The 17,332-nt window shown below is 35.1% G+C and overlaps 1 protein-coding gene across 2 annotated transcripts in view; it reads right to left on the reverse strand.

The window, feature by feature from the left end:
• Positions 1-17,332, reverse strand: part of scube3 (signal peptide, CUB domain, EGF-like 3) — a 135,287-nt gene that overhangs the window by 10,939 nt on the left and 107,016 nt on the right. For both annotated transcript variants that reach the window (XM_028452530.1, XM_028452529.1), the window contains 6 exons: positions 16,653-16,769; positions 15,038-15,160; positions 9,248-9,364; positions 1,817-1,939; positions 1,404-1,520; positions 79-174 (listed from right to left, as the gene is read on the reverse strand). In XM_028452530.1, coding sequence (XP_028308331.1) covers positions 79-174; positions 1,404-1,520; positions 1,817-1,939; positions 9,248-9,364; positions 15,038-15,160; positions 16,653-16,769 — 693 coding nt within the window. The remainder of the gene's footprint in view (positions 1-78; positions 175-1,403; positions 1,521-1,816; positions 1,940-9,247; positions 9,365-15,037; positions 15,161-16,652; positions 16,770-17,332) is intronic.

A 17,332-nucleotide genomic window follows, 5' to 3' on the forward strand; every position in this document is an offset into this window, starting at 1 on the left:
AACAGGAGACACTCAAGACTCAGCAGCAACGCCGGTCTGTGCTTTAGAAGAATCAAAGTAAACGGAAGCTAAACAAACCTATGCAGCTCTGACTGTTGCTAGAGTTCAGCTTGGCTGGAGTCTTCCCTCTCAGGATGGGAATACCACAGCTGACTGAGTAGCTGTTATCTGATTCTGTAAGCATTCATACAAACAGGTAAAGGGACGTCAATCCTTCCATAACAAACATATTCAATATTAACCTGTGCATGTCATCATTTTAATCCCAAGTGATATACTGCACATGAGACACATTTGACCTTTGTTTCTTGGTTAATGGCGTGTTTCAACCATCTTGAATAGGTGCTTATCACCACCTTCTGCACTGGTGTGTGTGTAAATCTTGGTTACATCTACTTCAGGAACACATTGACCTTTGAACTCACTTTATAATGCCCTGTCCAATTTTGTTGTAGCAGTGCAATGACAAAAAACTTCCTTTTATCCTCATATTTGACAATTGATGCAGCTTTTATCATTATTTCATCTCCCACCAAGGAAATAATAATTTCACCGGCGTGTATTTATTCATTTGTTTGTTTGAATAACTGAATAACCATAAAGATTTTGACAACATTTTAACCAAAGATAGACCTTAAGCCACATGTGTCAAACTCAAGGCTGAGGTGCCAAATCTGGCCCTTTGGAACATCCAAGTTGGCCTGCAGGAGAAAGTAAAAATTACAGAGAAAACATGAATCATTGTGTAAATGAAACTCAACACCCCTGGTGCTTATATCGCATGGTTGAAGTAATTTTTTTTGTTAAACTGTTGAAAACTCAAAATTCTAATAAAATCCATCAATTTTCCTGAAATTCTTACATGATATTTCCTTTGATTATATAGAAACTGGTCACAAAATCTAGGAAATTTAAAGTGATGATCCTGTTGGTACTGATATCTGTCACTTATTGCTTGGATATTGTGGGTTTCTTACATATTTTGTATTTTATGCATACGTAGAAGTGTAAACTAGGGCACAATAATGTAAAATCTGTGGCCCACTTGAGATCAAAATTGCTCCGTATTTGGCCCCTGAACTAAAATGAGTTTCATATGATATGATATAAAGCCTGGACATTGTTTTTGTTCTCCCCACTCATTTACTTGCTGAATTGAAGTAGATTTGTTCAGCTACATTACTATTACCATCACTAATAGAAATATGCCAAAGACATGATTTAAAATGGAGTTTTGTTCACCACAAACCCCTTTAAAGAGAGTTGAATGTACATGAATTGCCATGTGAAAGAAAATGCCGCCTCAAATGTTGAACAAAGCATCCGTATTTACACCATGATGTTGAAAAGTTTAATTTCACAATACAGGGTGAATCATCAGTATAGATCTGAAGATGACTGACCTGCCAAATAGTGTGCCTTAGAAGCACAGGTAAGAGAGCAGCTCTCTTTTTTTCCTGCTTTGCTGCAGGTCAGAGTTGCCTTGGGTGCGAAAAGTCCAACAGGGCATTTCACCAGCTCTGAGAAGGTGACAAAAAAACAACAAAAAAAACTCCATCAAAACTTGATGTAGAACAGAACCAATACACTGTTCATTTTCTAGACTATGACTAATAATGTTGACCAAAACTACATCAAAATAAATCTAGATTTTCATCGACGAATAAAAAAATAAACTACAATTTCATCAAATGCGAATGTTCTAATGTTCTAGTCGGATTCAGAAATAAGAGACAGGGGAAAGTTTGAGAACCACTACTGTAGAGAGCAGAGCAGTGTAATGCCTCCACCACCAGGGGGCAGTGTTGTCCCATACCGTTGCAGTCTTTTCGGTTCCAGTGCAGCTTGTATCCTGGTGGACAGGTACAGTCGTAGCTTCCCAATGTGTTGACGCAGCCATACTTACAACCTCCACGGTTTATACTGCATTCATCTATATCTGTGGACACATTAGTATATTCAAATATTTAACCCTGTGGTGAGGGGGAAAAATAATAATAAAGTTGTGAATGCACGGTTGTTGTCACTTGTAATCGAGTAATTGTTAATTAATTACAATTATGATGTAATTACGGTTGGAAATTCAAAAAACCTTTTGCTGTTGTAATCATAATTAAATTGTAATTGAGTTCAGATTACTTACTTTGTAATTGTAATTTCCATAGTTAGACAGATAGATAGATAGATACAGTAGATAGATAGATTCAAGAAATGAAAATGTGTATAAAAAAACTGGGGAGCCGTGTTACAGTTCCATGTACAGTTCAAATGTAATATTATTATAATTATTATAATTATTATTATTAATAATTCTACACAGCATATGTAGTTAACTATTATTCAAATATGTTTCATATCAAGCTCATTTAAAAAATAATAATAATTTAGGGGGATACTGACACAAAAAAAAGGCTCAGACACCCACAACAAAAATATCAAAAGCTATATTTATTCGTGGCACAGGTGGTAGAGGGTCATCTTCTGATCGAGAGGTTGGGGGTTCGATCCCATTACCTGACTATGCGTCGAAGTGTCCTTGGGCAAGACACTGAACCCTAAGTTGCTCCCAGTGGTCGACTAGCACCTTGCATGGCAGTCATGTCCCATTGGTGTGTGAATGTGAGAGTGATTGGGTGAATGAGCTGATATGTAAAGTGCTTTGAGACTGCTTATGTGTGGTGATAAAGCGCTATATAAAATCTAGTCCATTTACCATTGATTAGGAAGCCAAACAAGGAAACCAATTGATAGGAAATAAATTAGACAATAAATATTAGTTTTTAGTGTATTTTACAGCTGATTTGATACATTGGTCAAACTGATCTGTTATCATAACAGATGCTAACAGAAAGCTAACACAAGAGGAAGATGAACTTTTATCAGGCTCAGTAATTATGATTAATTGTAATCGAACTTTAGTAATTTAGAATTGTAATTGACTTTCTGAGAATAAAAAAATATTGTAATTTAATTGCAATTGGAAAACATGCTTATCACTGTAATTGTAACTGAACATAGGTAATTGAATATGTAATTTTAACTGAAAGATGTGGTGCTTCACATGAACAAAAAAAATAAACAAACAAAACAAACTAAAAGTCTCTATTAACCACATGACAGGAAAAGCATGGGAGTGTTTGATCAGAGTAAATCAGGACTCCCCTGACACAGAGCAGCTGTGTTTAAAGCGTTCCTGTGAACTCAGTCCAGTCAGAGAATCACATTACGGGAAGATTAATGTGTGTGCGTGTAAACAAAAGTTATTTCTCATTGTGATGTTGGCCACCTTCAAGTTTCATGGTCAGAATTCTTCTGCTATTTAAGGGCTAGAGGGAGATACTTGTGCTTAAATTACAGTAAAGAAATAAAGTAATTTGTTATTCGTTAGTAAATTCATATTTTTTGTTTTCAAAATGATCAACGGACATTGTCAAACTACAAAAAATGAAATGACCAGACAACAATCAAATGCATGACATCATAGCCGACCAATCAGATTAAACGTAATGCACCGTGTCAAAAACAGCATTAAATACTGTTTTTTTTTCCTCAGTTTTAGAGTTCATAAATTTAACAATACTTACAGTTGAGTCTGAGAATTGAATTCATTATTATTTTTTAAGAATTGTACATTTTGACAAAACTTTTATTTTATACAGATGCCTTGTGGGGTCAAATATTTTCACTACAGTTTTCCCAAATTCATAAAAAAAATCCAATTATTAATACAATGCACAAAATATACAAATATGTTCAGTGCCATAAAACACAGTGACAGTACAAAATATATATGAATTCATTTGTTGCTCTTTTAAAAATACTAGTATAAGTTTTCAGTGAAATAGTCCCAAACTTTTGAGACTTTAGGTTGGTTCTTCTTTTGTTGCACAATTCTTCTTATTTACAATGTAAATGGTGACGCGACACTGCGTCCAGCAGTTCATGTACGGTACTGCAGCAAAAATGAAGCAGAAAGTGGCCACCGGCCAACATGAAACCTTCGTTTCATGTTGTAAATTTATGATAAAATTGGCCGTCAACGCAAATTTTTGTAAACAACATTATCAATTATGTTACTAATCATTTTTGCATTATTGTATATGTTTCACACATTGTGGTTGGCACAAATCTCAAGACAGTCTATATATTTAATTCTATTTTTTCTTTTCCCCCCCTGAGAGAATCTCAAACTCTGCCTTTGTTCTTAGCCAAACTTCATCAGACTGTTGGACGGCAGGTCACAGACCTAATTGGGTTTGTTTAGGGCAAGTCTGTTGTTAAACAAGGAACACAGCTTTCAAAAATGCCTGGCAACTATATTTCAACTGATAAACCACACAGAGAAGAAGAACAAAACCTCGATCATGACCGGGAATAAAGAAAATACAACGTAGAGCACTTAAACTCTAACAGCGGATACTGATGAAAAGTGAGAGGAAATCATTCATCACTGGCTCTCTCAACAAAGCTATAGAAAGTCATTTAGGCTTGACATCTTCTCTGCCCTCGACAGCTCAGTGTGGTCGGATCATGGTCCGTCATGTGAGTAAAAGCCTTACATATTCCATTCAGTGTCATTTTCCCCCACCACTGACTGCTGGAACAGATAATAAACGTTTGAACCCATTAAACCTGCTACAGTGTGATTGGTTCAATCTAATTCACACTTAAATTAAAATACCACACAATAGCACATGTTCTAACTAGACTTTACCAAAGGAAAATGCAATTTACAGCAGATTATAAAGTGTTTTATCCACATTAAGGCTTCAATGTACAATTTACAATTTCCATTGTATTATGCTTTAGCCTAAAGATGGGCAACTATTATCACAACAGGGGTCTGAACTGAGTAATCTGAGTATTAACAGAAGAAAGACCAAAGAAAGGTTTGTGTGCTTTTGTCTGCATTATTTTGTCGTTTTTGGATACATTTAGTGAATTGTTGTTAGAATTTTGTATACTTTTCTCTCTTTTTGTGTTTTTTTAGTCATCTTGAGTGTTTATGGATTATTTTTGTGTATATTTGTCATCCTTTGGTGTATTTTTCTTTAATTTTGTATGTCTTTTAGAGTAATTTCAAATGTTCTTTTGCTGTTTTTTAGGGTAATTTCAAATATTCTTTTGCTGTTTTTTAGGGTAATTTCAAATGTTATTTTGCTGTTGAGTATTTTTACATCATTTTATGTGTTTTTGGAGTCATTTTGTGTGTTTACTTTCATTTTGTTTTAAACAAGGAGTCAACATATACTGTACCTGTATGTAATGAAGCTTTGTGTTTCACATTTTTTTGTGTAGGTTTGCAAAGTCTCCTCCGTGGATTTTCTTTGGATAACTGATTTCTTTCCACAGTCCATGGTAGGTCAATGATAGTTGATTGATTAGTTAAACTGGAGTATTTGGAAGGAAATATGTGTGAGACTCTGTATGTTGGCCTTGCGATGGACTCGCTATTGGCATTTCAACAGTAGAGTATAACTAACCTCACTTCTGTGCATTGTGCAGCACTAACACTGGCATATGTTTAAAAGTTTCTGTGTGCTACAATTTACTGCAAAATTCCTGATCAATAAACCTGTCAAACTACAGGGAGAGAACACAGCAAATCACTGTAAATCCATGCACTACCGGGGAAGACGCCGTCTTTCTGTCTCATAACTAGTGCGAGTCTCGAGGCATCGGGAGATTAAAACGGATCGTTGCAGGTGACACACCTCCTTAAAGCAGTGGTTCTCAACCTTTTCAGCCCAAAACCCCTCAAAATAAAGCTTTTTGGGGTCCATCCATGAAGTCAGCAAAATGATGGTCCATTGTTCTATGAATCTGAGATAACCACATTTATTTATTTATCTGAATAATATCCACGGTTATCCAGGAAGTGTATTACTTTTTGGGCTATAGTACATAGTCATCTTAAAGATGTAAATCCTTGTTTTATTCTGAAATATAATTGGTTAAAAGTGACCAAAAATGGTGAAAAAAATGATGAAATGGGATTTTGAAAACCACAGAAAGTGGTAAAAGTTGCAAATTAGAGTGGAAAGAAAAATGAACAGAAAAAGTGGTTCAAAAAAAGGGTAAAATTTTTTCAAAGTGTCAATATTAACTTAAAAGTGGCAGAAAAAAGTTGGGGCAATTAGTTTAAACTGGCAAATCATGGGCATGATAAAATTGTCAATGTGGTTAAATTGGCAAAAATAAGCATAAATTGTGGAGAAAAGAAGTTAAAAGTGACAATAACGGGTCGAAATATACAGCACTAGGCGGGAAAAGGGGTGGAAAGGGTTTATAAGTGGTGAAAATGTCTTGAAAGTGGAAAAAATGTGCAGGAAAGGCATCAAAATTTCATGGAGAAGTGGCGGAAATGGGAGTAATGTAGCAAAAATGTATTAAAAGGATAAAAATATGGCTAGAAAAAGTGAATAAAATGGGTTAAAATTATGGCAAGTTTGGTGACGTTGCAGAAAAAGGGTAAACATAAGAAAAAATGGGCTAAAAAATATTCCTAGTTTCTTGAATGCGTCTGGTGACCCCAAATGGATTTCCGACCCCAACGTTGAAAAGCCCTGCCTTAAAAAACAGAGTTTTGCAGTCTTCTTTACATTTTAATCCAGCATGCAAAGCGCAAATGGTCCGTCTAGTGTACGTTCTTAGATTGATCTCCCGTCTTCCCGCCAGCCACCTGTTTCAGCTCATTCCTGTGCTTATGGAAATCCACTTTCAGTGATTTAAAACTGGTTGATGATGGGTAATCCATCAGAGAAAGCATTTAAATGCACTGTTTTTTGTCTTAGATTGCAGCTGCTCTGAGAGACCTCGCAGATTTTTTTTAGTGTTTGTTTGATTATTTGTTTTGAGATGTTATGACAACCAGATGTGCACTTTTACAGTTTCAAAATGACTGCACAGTGCAGTAAGTTCAGTATCATTTGCAGGACATGACCTGTGTCTTATTTTTGATTTACTTTTGTTGGAAGCCACAGATTAAGTTTACTGTGGTGTCATTAAAGAGGTACCAGAGGCCAGAAGGGACATAATACTTTATTCTTAACATTATTTCTTGTGTTTCTTTGCCAGTGATTCGCTTGACACTGATATCAGAATGAAGTAACAACACTTTTATGTACCCGTCTCCATGAGTTCACATCCCACTATGCAATGCTTGAAAATTTCAAGTGTTTAAAGTGGAAATGGAAAAAAAACAAGACTCAAGTGGCAATTTTAACCTTTTACATTTCTTTATCAAGCAACAGGATAGGAGAATCAGTGAGGAGGTGGTAGTAACAGGTAAAAGCTCCCTCTGTAGTTTTCATCTTTGAAAGTCAGCACTGAGCTAGGATAGCATTAGCCGCAAATCACCGACTTTTTTCACTGGTGGTTTATGTTTATGAGAGGAGAAAAAGGAGCACAGCTCCTCGCTTCAGCAGGCAGTGAAACTCACCGAGTTAGATGTGTTGCTGGTGGGCGGGGTTTCGCTTCAGACGTGCGTATGATGTGAATGGGGACATTTTTTGATCCTGAGGAACACTGCGCCAAATGCGTCCAGTGCCGCAGAAGACGCATTCGGTGTGAATGCAGCATAAGACGTTGCTCTACTAAAAAGCACCTGATAACACTGCACCTTATCATGGCCCCTCATTGAAACTAAATTGCATATAATTTATGAATATTTATAAAGAAGATTATTTTAACTGGCCAACCGTGATGATTTCAAGAAAAAAAATCAAATAGTCACCAATCGTCCTAATACCAACTATTCACAAATATCTGTCTTTTTTTTTAGAGCTTTTCACTTATGGAACAAATTGCCAATAGGGACCTTAAAACATGTAAACTATGCATATTTACAAATGCTTTAAAATCATATTTTCCCAATGTCTATATCATGTTTCTGTACATGTTTAACTGTCTTTAATTTTTTTCTGTCCTCACATGTACTAGAATGTCAGAGAATGATGATCACAGGAAGACATCTGAGTAGCTCGTGCAACTGTAAGACTAATGTACTTGTCTGTTGTCGGTGTAAGGTTGTAGAATGCTAAACAAAATGATATGAAGGTTTGTACAAATATTTGTCAATTTAAAAAAATGTATGAGGCAAAAAAAAAAAAAATTTACCAATATGCTAAGTCAACTCGGGTTGTGATTTGTACATTTTTATTTGTGATTTATAGGTTATTAGAGAATTGTGAAAATTGTGTGGACTGACGGGGGAAGGTTGGTGAGGTTATTAATTATGCATTTATTAGGTTAAGGGGCAGAAATATAAGACTTTTATTCTTCTTACTGCTCCATTCCAATCATGAAAATGTTTAATTTGGACTGTGATATTATTTGATGTAATAATCTATGTTGGTTTGCATTTTTATAAAAGGAACAAATAAAAAAAAAAAAAATACAGAAATCTTGATTTATTTTTAATGGACCCCGTGTAAGATTAGCAACAACCACAGTGGAAGCTAATGGGGATCCAATGAACAAATAAACAAATAGCACTAGGTGGTTATTCATCAATCTGTAAAACCCTTTGTACAATGTAATCTAAACTGAACTTGTACTGCACAGATTACACATGGCATTTACAAATATGAAACTTTATTTTCTAAGCAGAAAGTAATACTTATGAGTGGATGGAATTGGATACCATTGTTATCAAGTTTCATTTATGCATGGTGTTGCTGCTATTTACCGGTTATTAACAGAGGTGTAATGAATACTGATACATCCTACTCAAGTACAAGTAAAAATTAGCTCAATTAAATAGTAGTAGTAGTTACTTTTCCACAAAGACATCTGTATAAAATAAAAGGGTTGTCACAATGTACAATTATTAAAAAAATTAAAAATAACACCAACAAATTCTACGCAAAATAAAATAAGTTCTCAGGCTCTAAGTATAGATACATTAATGAACTCTAAAACTGAGAAAAAAACCTCCATTTAATGCTGTTTTTGATCATTACGTTTAATCTGATTGGTCAACTGTCATTTTTTGTAGTGTCACAATGTCCTTTGATCATTTTAAAGAAATGTGTAGAAATGTAAAGTATTTCTTGACGTCTTTTAAAACGTACTTAAGCACAACTAAAATTACTGATTTGGAAATATACTCAAAAAAGTACAAGTACCCATAAAAGCAACTCAATTACAGTAACGTGAGTACTTGTAATCCATTACTTTCCCCTTTGGTTAGAAAATGATTGTGATTCACACTCAGAGATTAGGAAAGATGGATAGAGCATCTTACCTCCACAATGTGCCAGCCCGTAAAGAACATAACCTTTATGACAGAGACACTGGAAACTTCCTGCAGAGTTTACACAAAAGTGGTCGCAAGCACGGTCGAAAGAGCATTCGTCGATATCTGCGTGGATTAAAAAAAGAGGTTGTTAGAAACTTCTTAAACCTGCAAGAAAACACATTTCTGTCTCCAAACAGATTGTTTTGATCTTTCAATTCTTTTCTTTTTTGTTGTTGTTGTATTCATCATAAATTGCAGTGGTTCAAATCACATGTCACAACAACAAAAATTAGTTTTCCAACAGTGGATGTCAGCTGTTTGGTGCTCGGTATTGTGGCTGACCCCAACTGTCATGCAGTTTTCTTTTGAAAGTAGTTTCCAAAGTATTTTCAAAATAAAATGCACCTGGGTTAAAAAGACAGGCTGCACCAAAGAAGAATATCTTCAAATGTTGTATTACCGTCGTGTACCAGCGCTCTCTTTCTTATTCCATAAATTTGAGCAATATTGAGGGTAATTGTGAGTATTGGAGGAACCAACATATAAAATTCAGTGTCACGGACTGAGTTTACCTCGTACTGAAATTGATTATGAGCATGCGCACTACCGGAAAATTACATTTTGCTAGTTCTGCTGTGATTTTTGCTACTTACGCCGTGCTGAGTGAGTGACAATCTCATTCAACAACTTGAGTAAAGTAATAGTGTCTCATGCAGCAATCTCAATACAAACAGGAATAGTTTATTCTCCAAAAAATACATGAATATAATAAAAGTCAACACAAAAAATAATTATTTATTTTCCAAAAAAACATGATTATAATATGCCTTGCAATAAATAACAGTTAACAGTTTATTATTGAAAAGTTACATTAGGTTGTGATAGCAATCTGATCATGACAATCATCATTTTTTTTTATTATTGGTCAATTTTTTTATTGACGGTTGACTGATTTTAAAATCAGTACAGCAATCTCTGCAAGACATTGTGCATGGCAGTTCCACCACGGGTACATGTCAGTGCGTAGCAGTCACGTTATGTAATCTCTCTAACAATGACAGAAGGGAATTTTTCAATTTAAACTGATCTACAATCAGTATTATGATCCAGATTCCCTCTAAAATGAAATGGAATTTTCTATAGTGTAAAGCAGAGATGAGCAACTTTTATCAGAGCGGGGGCCACAAAAACGTGTTTGTTTGATCGAAGGGCCACATTATGTACATTAATGTCAGCATTCAGAATAATCACCGATCTGAGCATTAACACAGGAAACAAACAATTTTCAGAATGCTTTTATGTTTTTCTGTCATTTTTTGTGTGTTTATTTTGTGCATTTACAGTATGTTGTGTATTTTTTGTAAAATGTATCTCATTTTGAGTCATACTGTGAATTTGTGTATTGTAAGTTTTGTGTATTTCTGTTGTCGTTTTGTTTGCTTGTAGTCTAGTGAGTTTGCGGAGTCTTTTTTGTGTGTTTTTCTTCTCTTTTTATGTACTTTTGTTGTCATTCTGTGCATTTTTTGTTGTCGTTTTCTTGATTTTTGTAGTAATTTTGTTTTGTGTGTTTCTGGAGTTTTTCTTGTCTTTTACTGTATTTTTCTGTAATGTTGTCATTTTTTTGTATATTTTAGTGTATTCTTGATATTTGTTTGATCAAAGGGCCACATTATGTACATTCATGTCAGCATTCAGAATAATGACGGATCTGAGCATTAACCAGGAAACGTTTTCAGAGTAATTTTGTGTGTATTTCTCTTGTAAAATGCATCTCATTTTGAGTCATTGTGTATTTGTGTTGTCATTTAGCGTTTCTTTTGTCATTTTTGTGTATTTCTGTTGTCGTTTTGTTTTTTTTATAGTCTTTTTTGTGTGTTTTTCCTGTCTTTTTATGTACTTTTGTTGTCATTTTGTGTATTTTTGTTGTCGTTTTGTCAATTTTTGTAGTAGTTTTGTGTGTATCTGGAGTTTTTTTCCTGTCTTTTACTGTATTTTTCTGTAATGTTGTAATTTTTTTTGTATATTTCAGTGTATTCTTGCTGTTGTTTTGTGTATTTAAATATAATTTTGTGCGCTTCCTTTGGGGGCCGCATACGATTAGACCGAGGGCTGCATGTGGTACTTTTGACGTAGTCTTGTTAGACAAACAAACAAATAAATATATGGAAATATGACCTCCTTGGCGTAGGTCAGTGGTTCTCAAACTTTTTTGGCTCAAGTACCCCCTTTTTCTTATTTATCCTTTATCTGACTACAACATTTTGCTAATAGAAAAACTATTTAAAAACAACTATAGAGCATAATTATGGTATGAACGAGTGATAACACACATTTTAAAGAATCTCATTTTGTAAATAAGTGGAAAGAATCACTATTTAGTGCAGTGGTTCCCAACCTTTTTTGGATCATGACCCATTTTGATATCAAGGATTTCTTGCAACCCCAAAGACATTTTTTTCTAGAATTATAGTTCTTGATCATGTTTGAGCTCAGATATATTTTTAACTGCATTGTACTCTCACTAGATTTACATTTCACAAAGTGAAAGTATAGAAAAACAGTTGTTTAAGATTGTGTTTTGTTTTTATCAAAAAAAAGAATAATAATTCAAACATTTCAAAAACCTATTTTAATTTTTCAGAAATTTCAGGTGACCCAATTTAAACTCCAGGCTGACCCCACATAGGGTCCTGACCCCAAAGTTGAAAAACACTGATTTAGTGGCTCCTGAATAGATTGATTTCTATAGTTTTTATCATTTAGACTGACAATGTATTTGTTAATTTTCCACTCTCTCTCTCTTAAGTACCTTTAGGTGTACACGTACCCCCATTTGAGAAACACTGGCATGGTAATAATGCTTTGGTTTGGTATTGTGTGTTGTGAGGGCCATGGACATTGAGATAAATTGAGACAAAGAATAAATACATACACTCCCTGATGTTCCTCCCTTTTAGGGCCCCTCGAGTCTACACAGCAGTGGTAATTGAAAACCTTATGAGTTGGCACGTACCATTATGAAGCTTTAAAAAAAGATGATTGTTTTTGGCATTTTAGGTATAAACTTTAGTCATAAGCATGCTTTGAAATGAACCGACCAAAAACTCTTTGGGATTGGGTGTGGCGACTGAGTTTATCCTGGAAAAATGTTGCAACAAGTGACGCCAGGTTGATGTGCAACTTATCATTAAATCATCGCAACAGTAATCAGTGAATGTGAGCAGGCAGACAGAGATAGAAACAGTACAATAAAAATCCAGTTTTTATGAAATACATTGGCTCTCTGTCCCAGCACGGAGTCTGATTATGTTTTTTCAGTAAGACAAGAAGGACAATCTAGAAGTTGTGGGTGAAGGAATGCTCACAAACATGCCCCATCCTGACCTGCAGCACATGGTCTACAGAGAACCAGGAAACACCATGACTGTTTAAACTGAGACGATGTTCACCTCAACACCTCACACAGAAAAATTCAATACAAGTGTAAAAGTTGACAGAGGAGCAAGCAGATCCTACCTTATAAAAGCGAAACCCAAGTAATCCGATTGTTCTTCATTTTAAAGATGCATAATAGCAAATATTAATACTGTTTATAGATAGATCAGCCAAAAATGAAAGGGGCTGAAGCAGTAACTGCTCATCTGAGCCCATCCCTAAACAGCATTATAAAAAACACCTCAATAACAGAAATATTCATCAGCTTGTCAACTTATATTTAAATAGTAGCAAAGTATTTTGTTTTTTTTTAAGAATTTTAAAACATAGACAGTGAACTCATTAACTTCAAATGATCCTTAAGATAATTCCAAACTTTAACACCGTAAACAGAAATGCATCTTCTTTTAACATTTGTTCTAAATTTACTTGTTTCAAAAATATAAACCACTCTTAAATGATATTTTCCTTGTCTTAATTAAAACAGTGATTTAATTCCCAAAGGAAGTGTTTTATTTCCCTAACACTTTTAACCTTACTAAATCCATTTTATTGTGGTAGATTTTTTAAACAGTGCCAGGAATTTCACTTTATGCATTATATTCTTAAAGATCTCTTTTGTAATTTGATTAATGATTAATTACATGTATTACCCCACAGCAATACAAGACATTAATAAAGCAACTTCAGACAGTCTCTATTGAATTTACTTTTTGTTCTGTGCAGAATGCCAATATTTGTTCCATGTGTGGCTTCCAGCAAACCTCATGATCTATGTTGATGAAGAACTTGGTCTCATATTCGTTTACATATGTTGAGCCACTACACCTTAGCCTTTATTCTATTGCTTTTCTTTTTTACGAATCTAATTTTAATGCAATCTAATTTAATCTAAAGTTTAAAGACAATTCCAATTGATGTCACTTTTGAAATGGTTCCCTTTCCCTTAGCATTTGCCTGTACACTTATATTGCAGAGCAAGCCTGCCCTAAAACGGGTGCTCGGATGATTTAGAAAGTCTTCTAATCCAACAATCTCATTCCAAGTGTGAGTTAAGGGGTGATATGAATGAGGGGAGAAGATAGAAATCAGGCAGGTGAGGCCGTAGTGACAGATTCTAGAGACCTCACTCAACAGCTCTATGCACCTTTTTGACAAAACACACAACGCACCAAACAAGGACAACACTGTTCCACAGTAGACTGGGTGCGCCCACACAGACCACAGCTGATCTGGTCAAGGTCTAAAGGCCATGAAACAAGCTGTGATTTCAATTAATGTGCACAGGCTGCATTTTCTCATCTCTCTGCATTATCATTACACAATAAATGTTGCACTTGTGTTCAGTCCTTGGACTGAAAGATAGTTATGGCTAAACAATTGAGAGAGCAAATCACAAGGCTAAACATATTGGGTAACACTTTATCTGAAGTTTTATACATAAAGCTGAGATTACTCTGTCATTATTATGACATGATACCTGTTATTATCATGAATAAGGTTTTATGAAAGCTGTCAATATATGTAGTTTGCTAAATATGACACCTTTGGAGCTATGTTGGCATTTTTTGGGTTAGGGTTTAGAGCACACGTCTCAGACCCAAGCCCCAGGGGATCTTTTAAAGCATTCAATTTGGCATTCAGCAGAAAGCAAAAAAAGTCAGAGAAACCATGAATCTTTGTGTATTTTACCAACTAATTCAGTTGTAGAAATCTCCAATTTAATACACAAATTCAATGTAACTCCACAATATTAGCAGGACTAACATTTTCCCCCCATGCTTATATCACATGATTTAAAATTGGGAAATTGTTAAAATAACCCGACAAAATTTTTCCAAAATGCTGAAATTTTCTTCAAAATACACCACAAAATTTCCCCAAATGACATAAAAATTGGCCATAAAATCAAATAAATGTAAAGTAAAGATTCTGCAAAGACTGAAATCTATCACTTTTTGCTTTGATATTATCAATACCGTACATATTTCATGATGTATTTATACCTAGAAGTGCAAACTAGAGCACAATTTTCATTCAATTACTAATTTTCTCACCTAAACTGCTCTGTATTTGGCCCCTGAACTAAAATGAGTTTGACACTCCTGGTTTACAGTTAGGGTAATAAAGGGTAAGGAACAGTTAGCTTATAAATACACAAAAGGAATTTTATAAGTCTAACAAAGAACACAAGTATTTGATACACAAACAAGAGCCCTGTCCCAAACGTCTTCAAATGACAACATCTCTTTAAAATGACAATACCTACAATTTGTAATAAATTACAATTCATATTTTGGTTTGGAAAAGATCAGAATGTGATGTGAGCAGAGTTTGCAGTTATGAAAGAAGGCGGCTTACCTTGACAGGTTCTCTCATTGGTTAGCAGCTTGTAGCCTTTCTTGCAGCTGCACTCGAAGCTCCCCACTGTGTTCCGACAAACATGATCACACCCCCCATTGTTCAGACGACACTCGTCAATGTCTGCGGACACGGACATCGAATGAGAAGCTGATACCTTCAGTTACATTTTTTATCATTGTAGTAATTAAGAAAAAAAAAGCCTTATCATAATGATCATCTATGGATGAGTCCACAAAGAAACTAACATTCATGTTTTATTATACAGTAAATGTTAAACCCACAAACATCTGTGAGGAAAAAAATGGTTATCACCAAGTTGCAAAAATGTTTATTTTTTATTTTTTTTGGTGACTGCTTAACCATGTCATAGAAAATAAAATTAAAAAAATAATATCCAGGAGAAAAAAATAAAAATTAACACTGGGGTAGTGGTTCTTATTGGGGGTACTGAACCCAACCAGAAAAAAATCAATTTCTTCACCTTTTTAAATTCTGCAAGCGTTGAGTTTATAATGGAAAATATCACAAATACCTGCACAATAGTAACGTACATGGAAACGGACAGGGTTTTTTAGGTGGTGGCCTTAAGATGAACTAAAAATCCATCTTTATGATCTTGGTGAAATAAATTACAAGCGATATTATCTTATTAACCCTCCAATTATCCTCAAGTATTACAAACGCATTTTATCCTTGGCGTCAATCTGACCCCAGAGGAACACCAATACAAGCAATTTGTGTTCAGCACATTAAAAAAAAAAATAATCATGATAATTTCATTCCTAATCAATTGTACCCATCAAATCAGGAAAAGTCATGAAATATGAAGGAGAAACAAAATACAGTCAATTAATATTTTTTGAATGATAAACATTGAATGGGATCAAATTGACCTGACAAAGACCATGCTTGGTCATAACATGTTTACTTTTTAATGATTTGGCCATTAAATTAAAAGCTTTTTGGAATTAATTTCCTCATTTTGATTTTGTTGTTTTTGGAGTGCCTGGTTTGCCTATTTTTTGACACATTTCTGTGTTTCCAAGAGCAAACTGCTAAACTTCAAACACTTTGCGCAGCCAGTCGTCCTCTTGTCTTTGTTCTACAATATTATAATAACCTATCAAAAGCTTAGTCTTTATTCTTCTCTGCAGAAGCGTTGACAAATATCCTGTTTGTATGTATGATCATAAAAAATCCACTATTATGTGCAGCTTTCTGTTGTTGTATTTGCCTAGCTGACACCAACAAAGGAGGGTAATGGTAATGCGGTGGCAAAACTATCAGGAAAACAGCGGCGGAACAATTTTATGCTCAAAATCTGCTGCTGAGAGGTAGAATGGAGTGTGTGAGATTGGTGACACCTGCAGGGATGCAGACATTGTGCGACGTTAGAGTGGATGCAAATCTGTGAAAGTGTAGTTAACGGGAGCTAAATCGAACTGGTGAAATGAAATAGATTTCAACTTTGGGTGTTTCTGTAAAGTGCTTTTTGTTTGTTTGTTAATCATTTCCCTCGAGCCTGGCAGTGTGTCTATGCACGGAAGGGGAGAATGTGACAGGTGGATGGGTGAGGTGTGCGTGCTATGAGAGGGGGGAGAATGTACCATACCTTTGCAGGTCTTGCGGTCTGGTTGCAGAGTGAAGCCAACAGGACAGCTACAGCGGACTCCTGTCACTGAATCATGACATGTGCTATCACAGCCTCCATTGTTCACTGCACAGGTCTCTGCAGTCAGACAAGCACTCAGTCAGATAAACAACAGGAAAAACAACGTTTTGACTCTGTAGTCCAACTAGAGGGACAAACATGCATACATGGAACACTGCAGAGATTCACAGGTAAATAAAATGTAGATGATGTGCTGCAGGAAGAGGAGAAGAATAAGAGTCAAAGGAAAACACAGACTATAGATGTATAAAATGCAGTTGTCAGATTAACGGAATAGCGGACAGAAAACAGTCGTTAAGGAGTTACTAAAGCAAAATAAAAAATAAAAAAATAAATATATAGAACGTCTTGAGGTTTGCACCAACCACAATGTGTGCAACATACAATATACAATAATGCAAAAATGATTTGTAACATAATTGATAATGTTGACTATAATAATACAATACAATAATAATGATTCAATTCATATAGCACTTTTTTCAAGCAGACACAAAGCACGATACAGAAACCATTATTCATTCCCCCCCATCATACTAGTGGTGGTAAGCTACATTGTAGCCACAGCTTCCCTGGGGAATACTGACAAAAGCCTGGCTGCCATTTCACGCCTAAGGCCC

This window comes from Gouania willdenowi, chromosome 7, assembly GCF_900634775.1.
Source record: "Gouania willdenowi chromosome 7, fGouWil2.1, whole genome shotgun sequence".
Lineage (NCBI taxonomy): Eukaryota > Metazoa > Chordata > Actinopteri > Blenniiformes > Gobiesocidae > Gouania > Gouania willdenowi.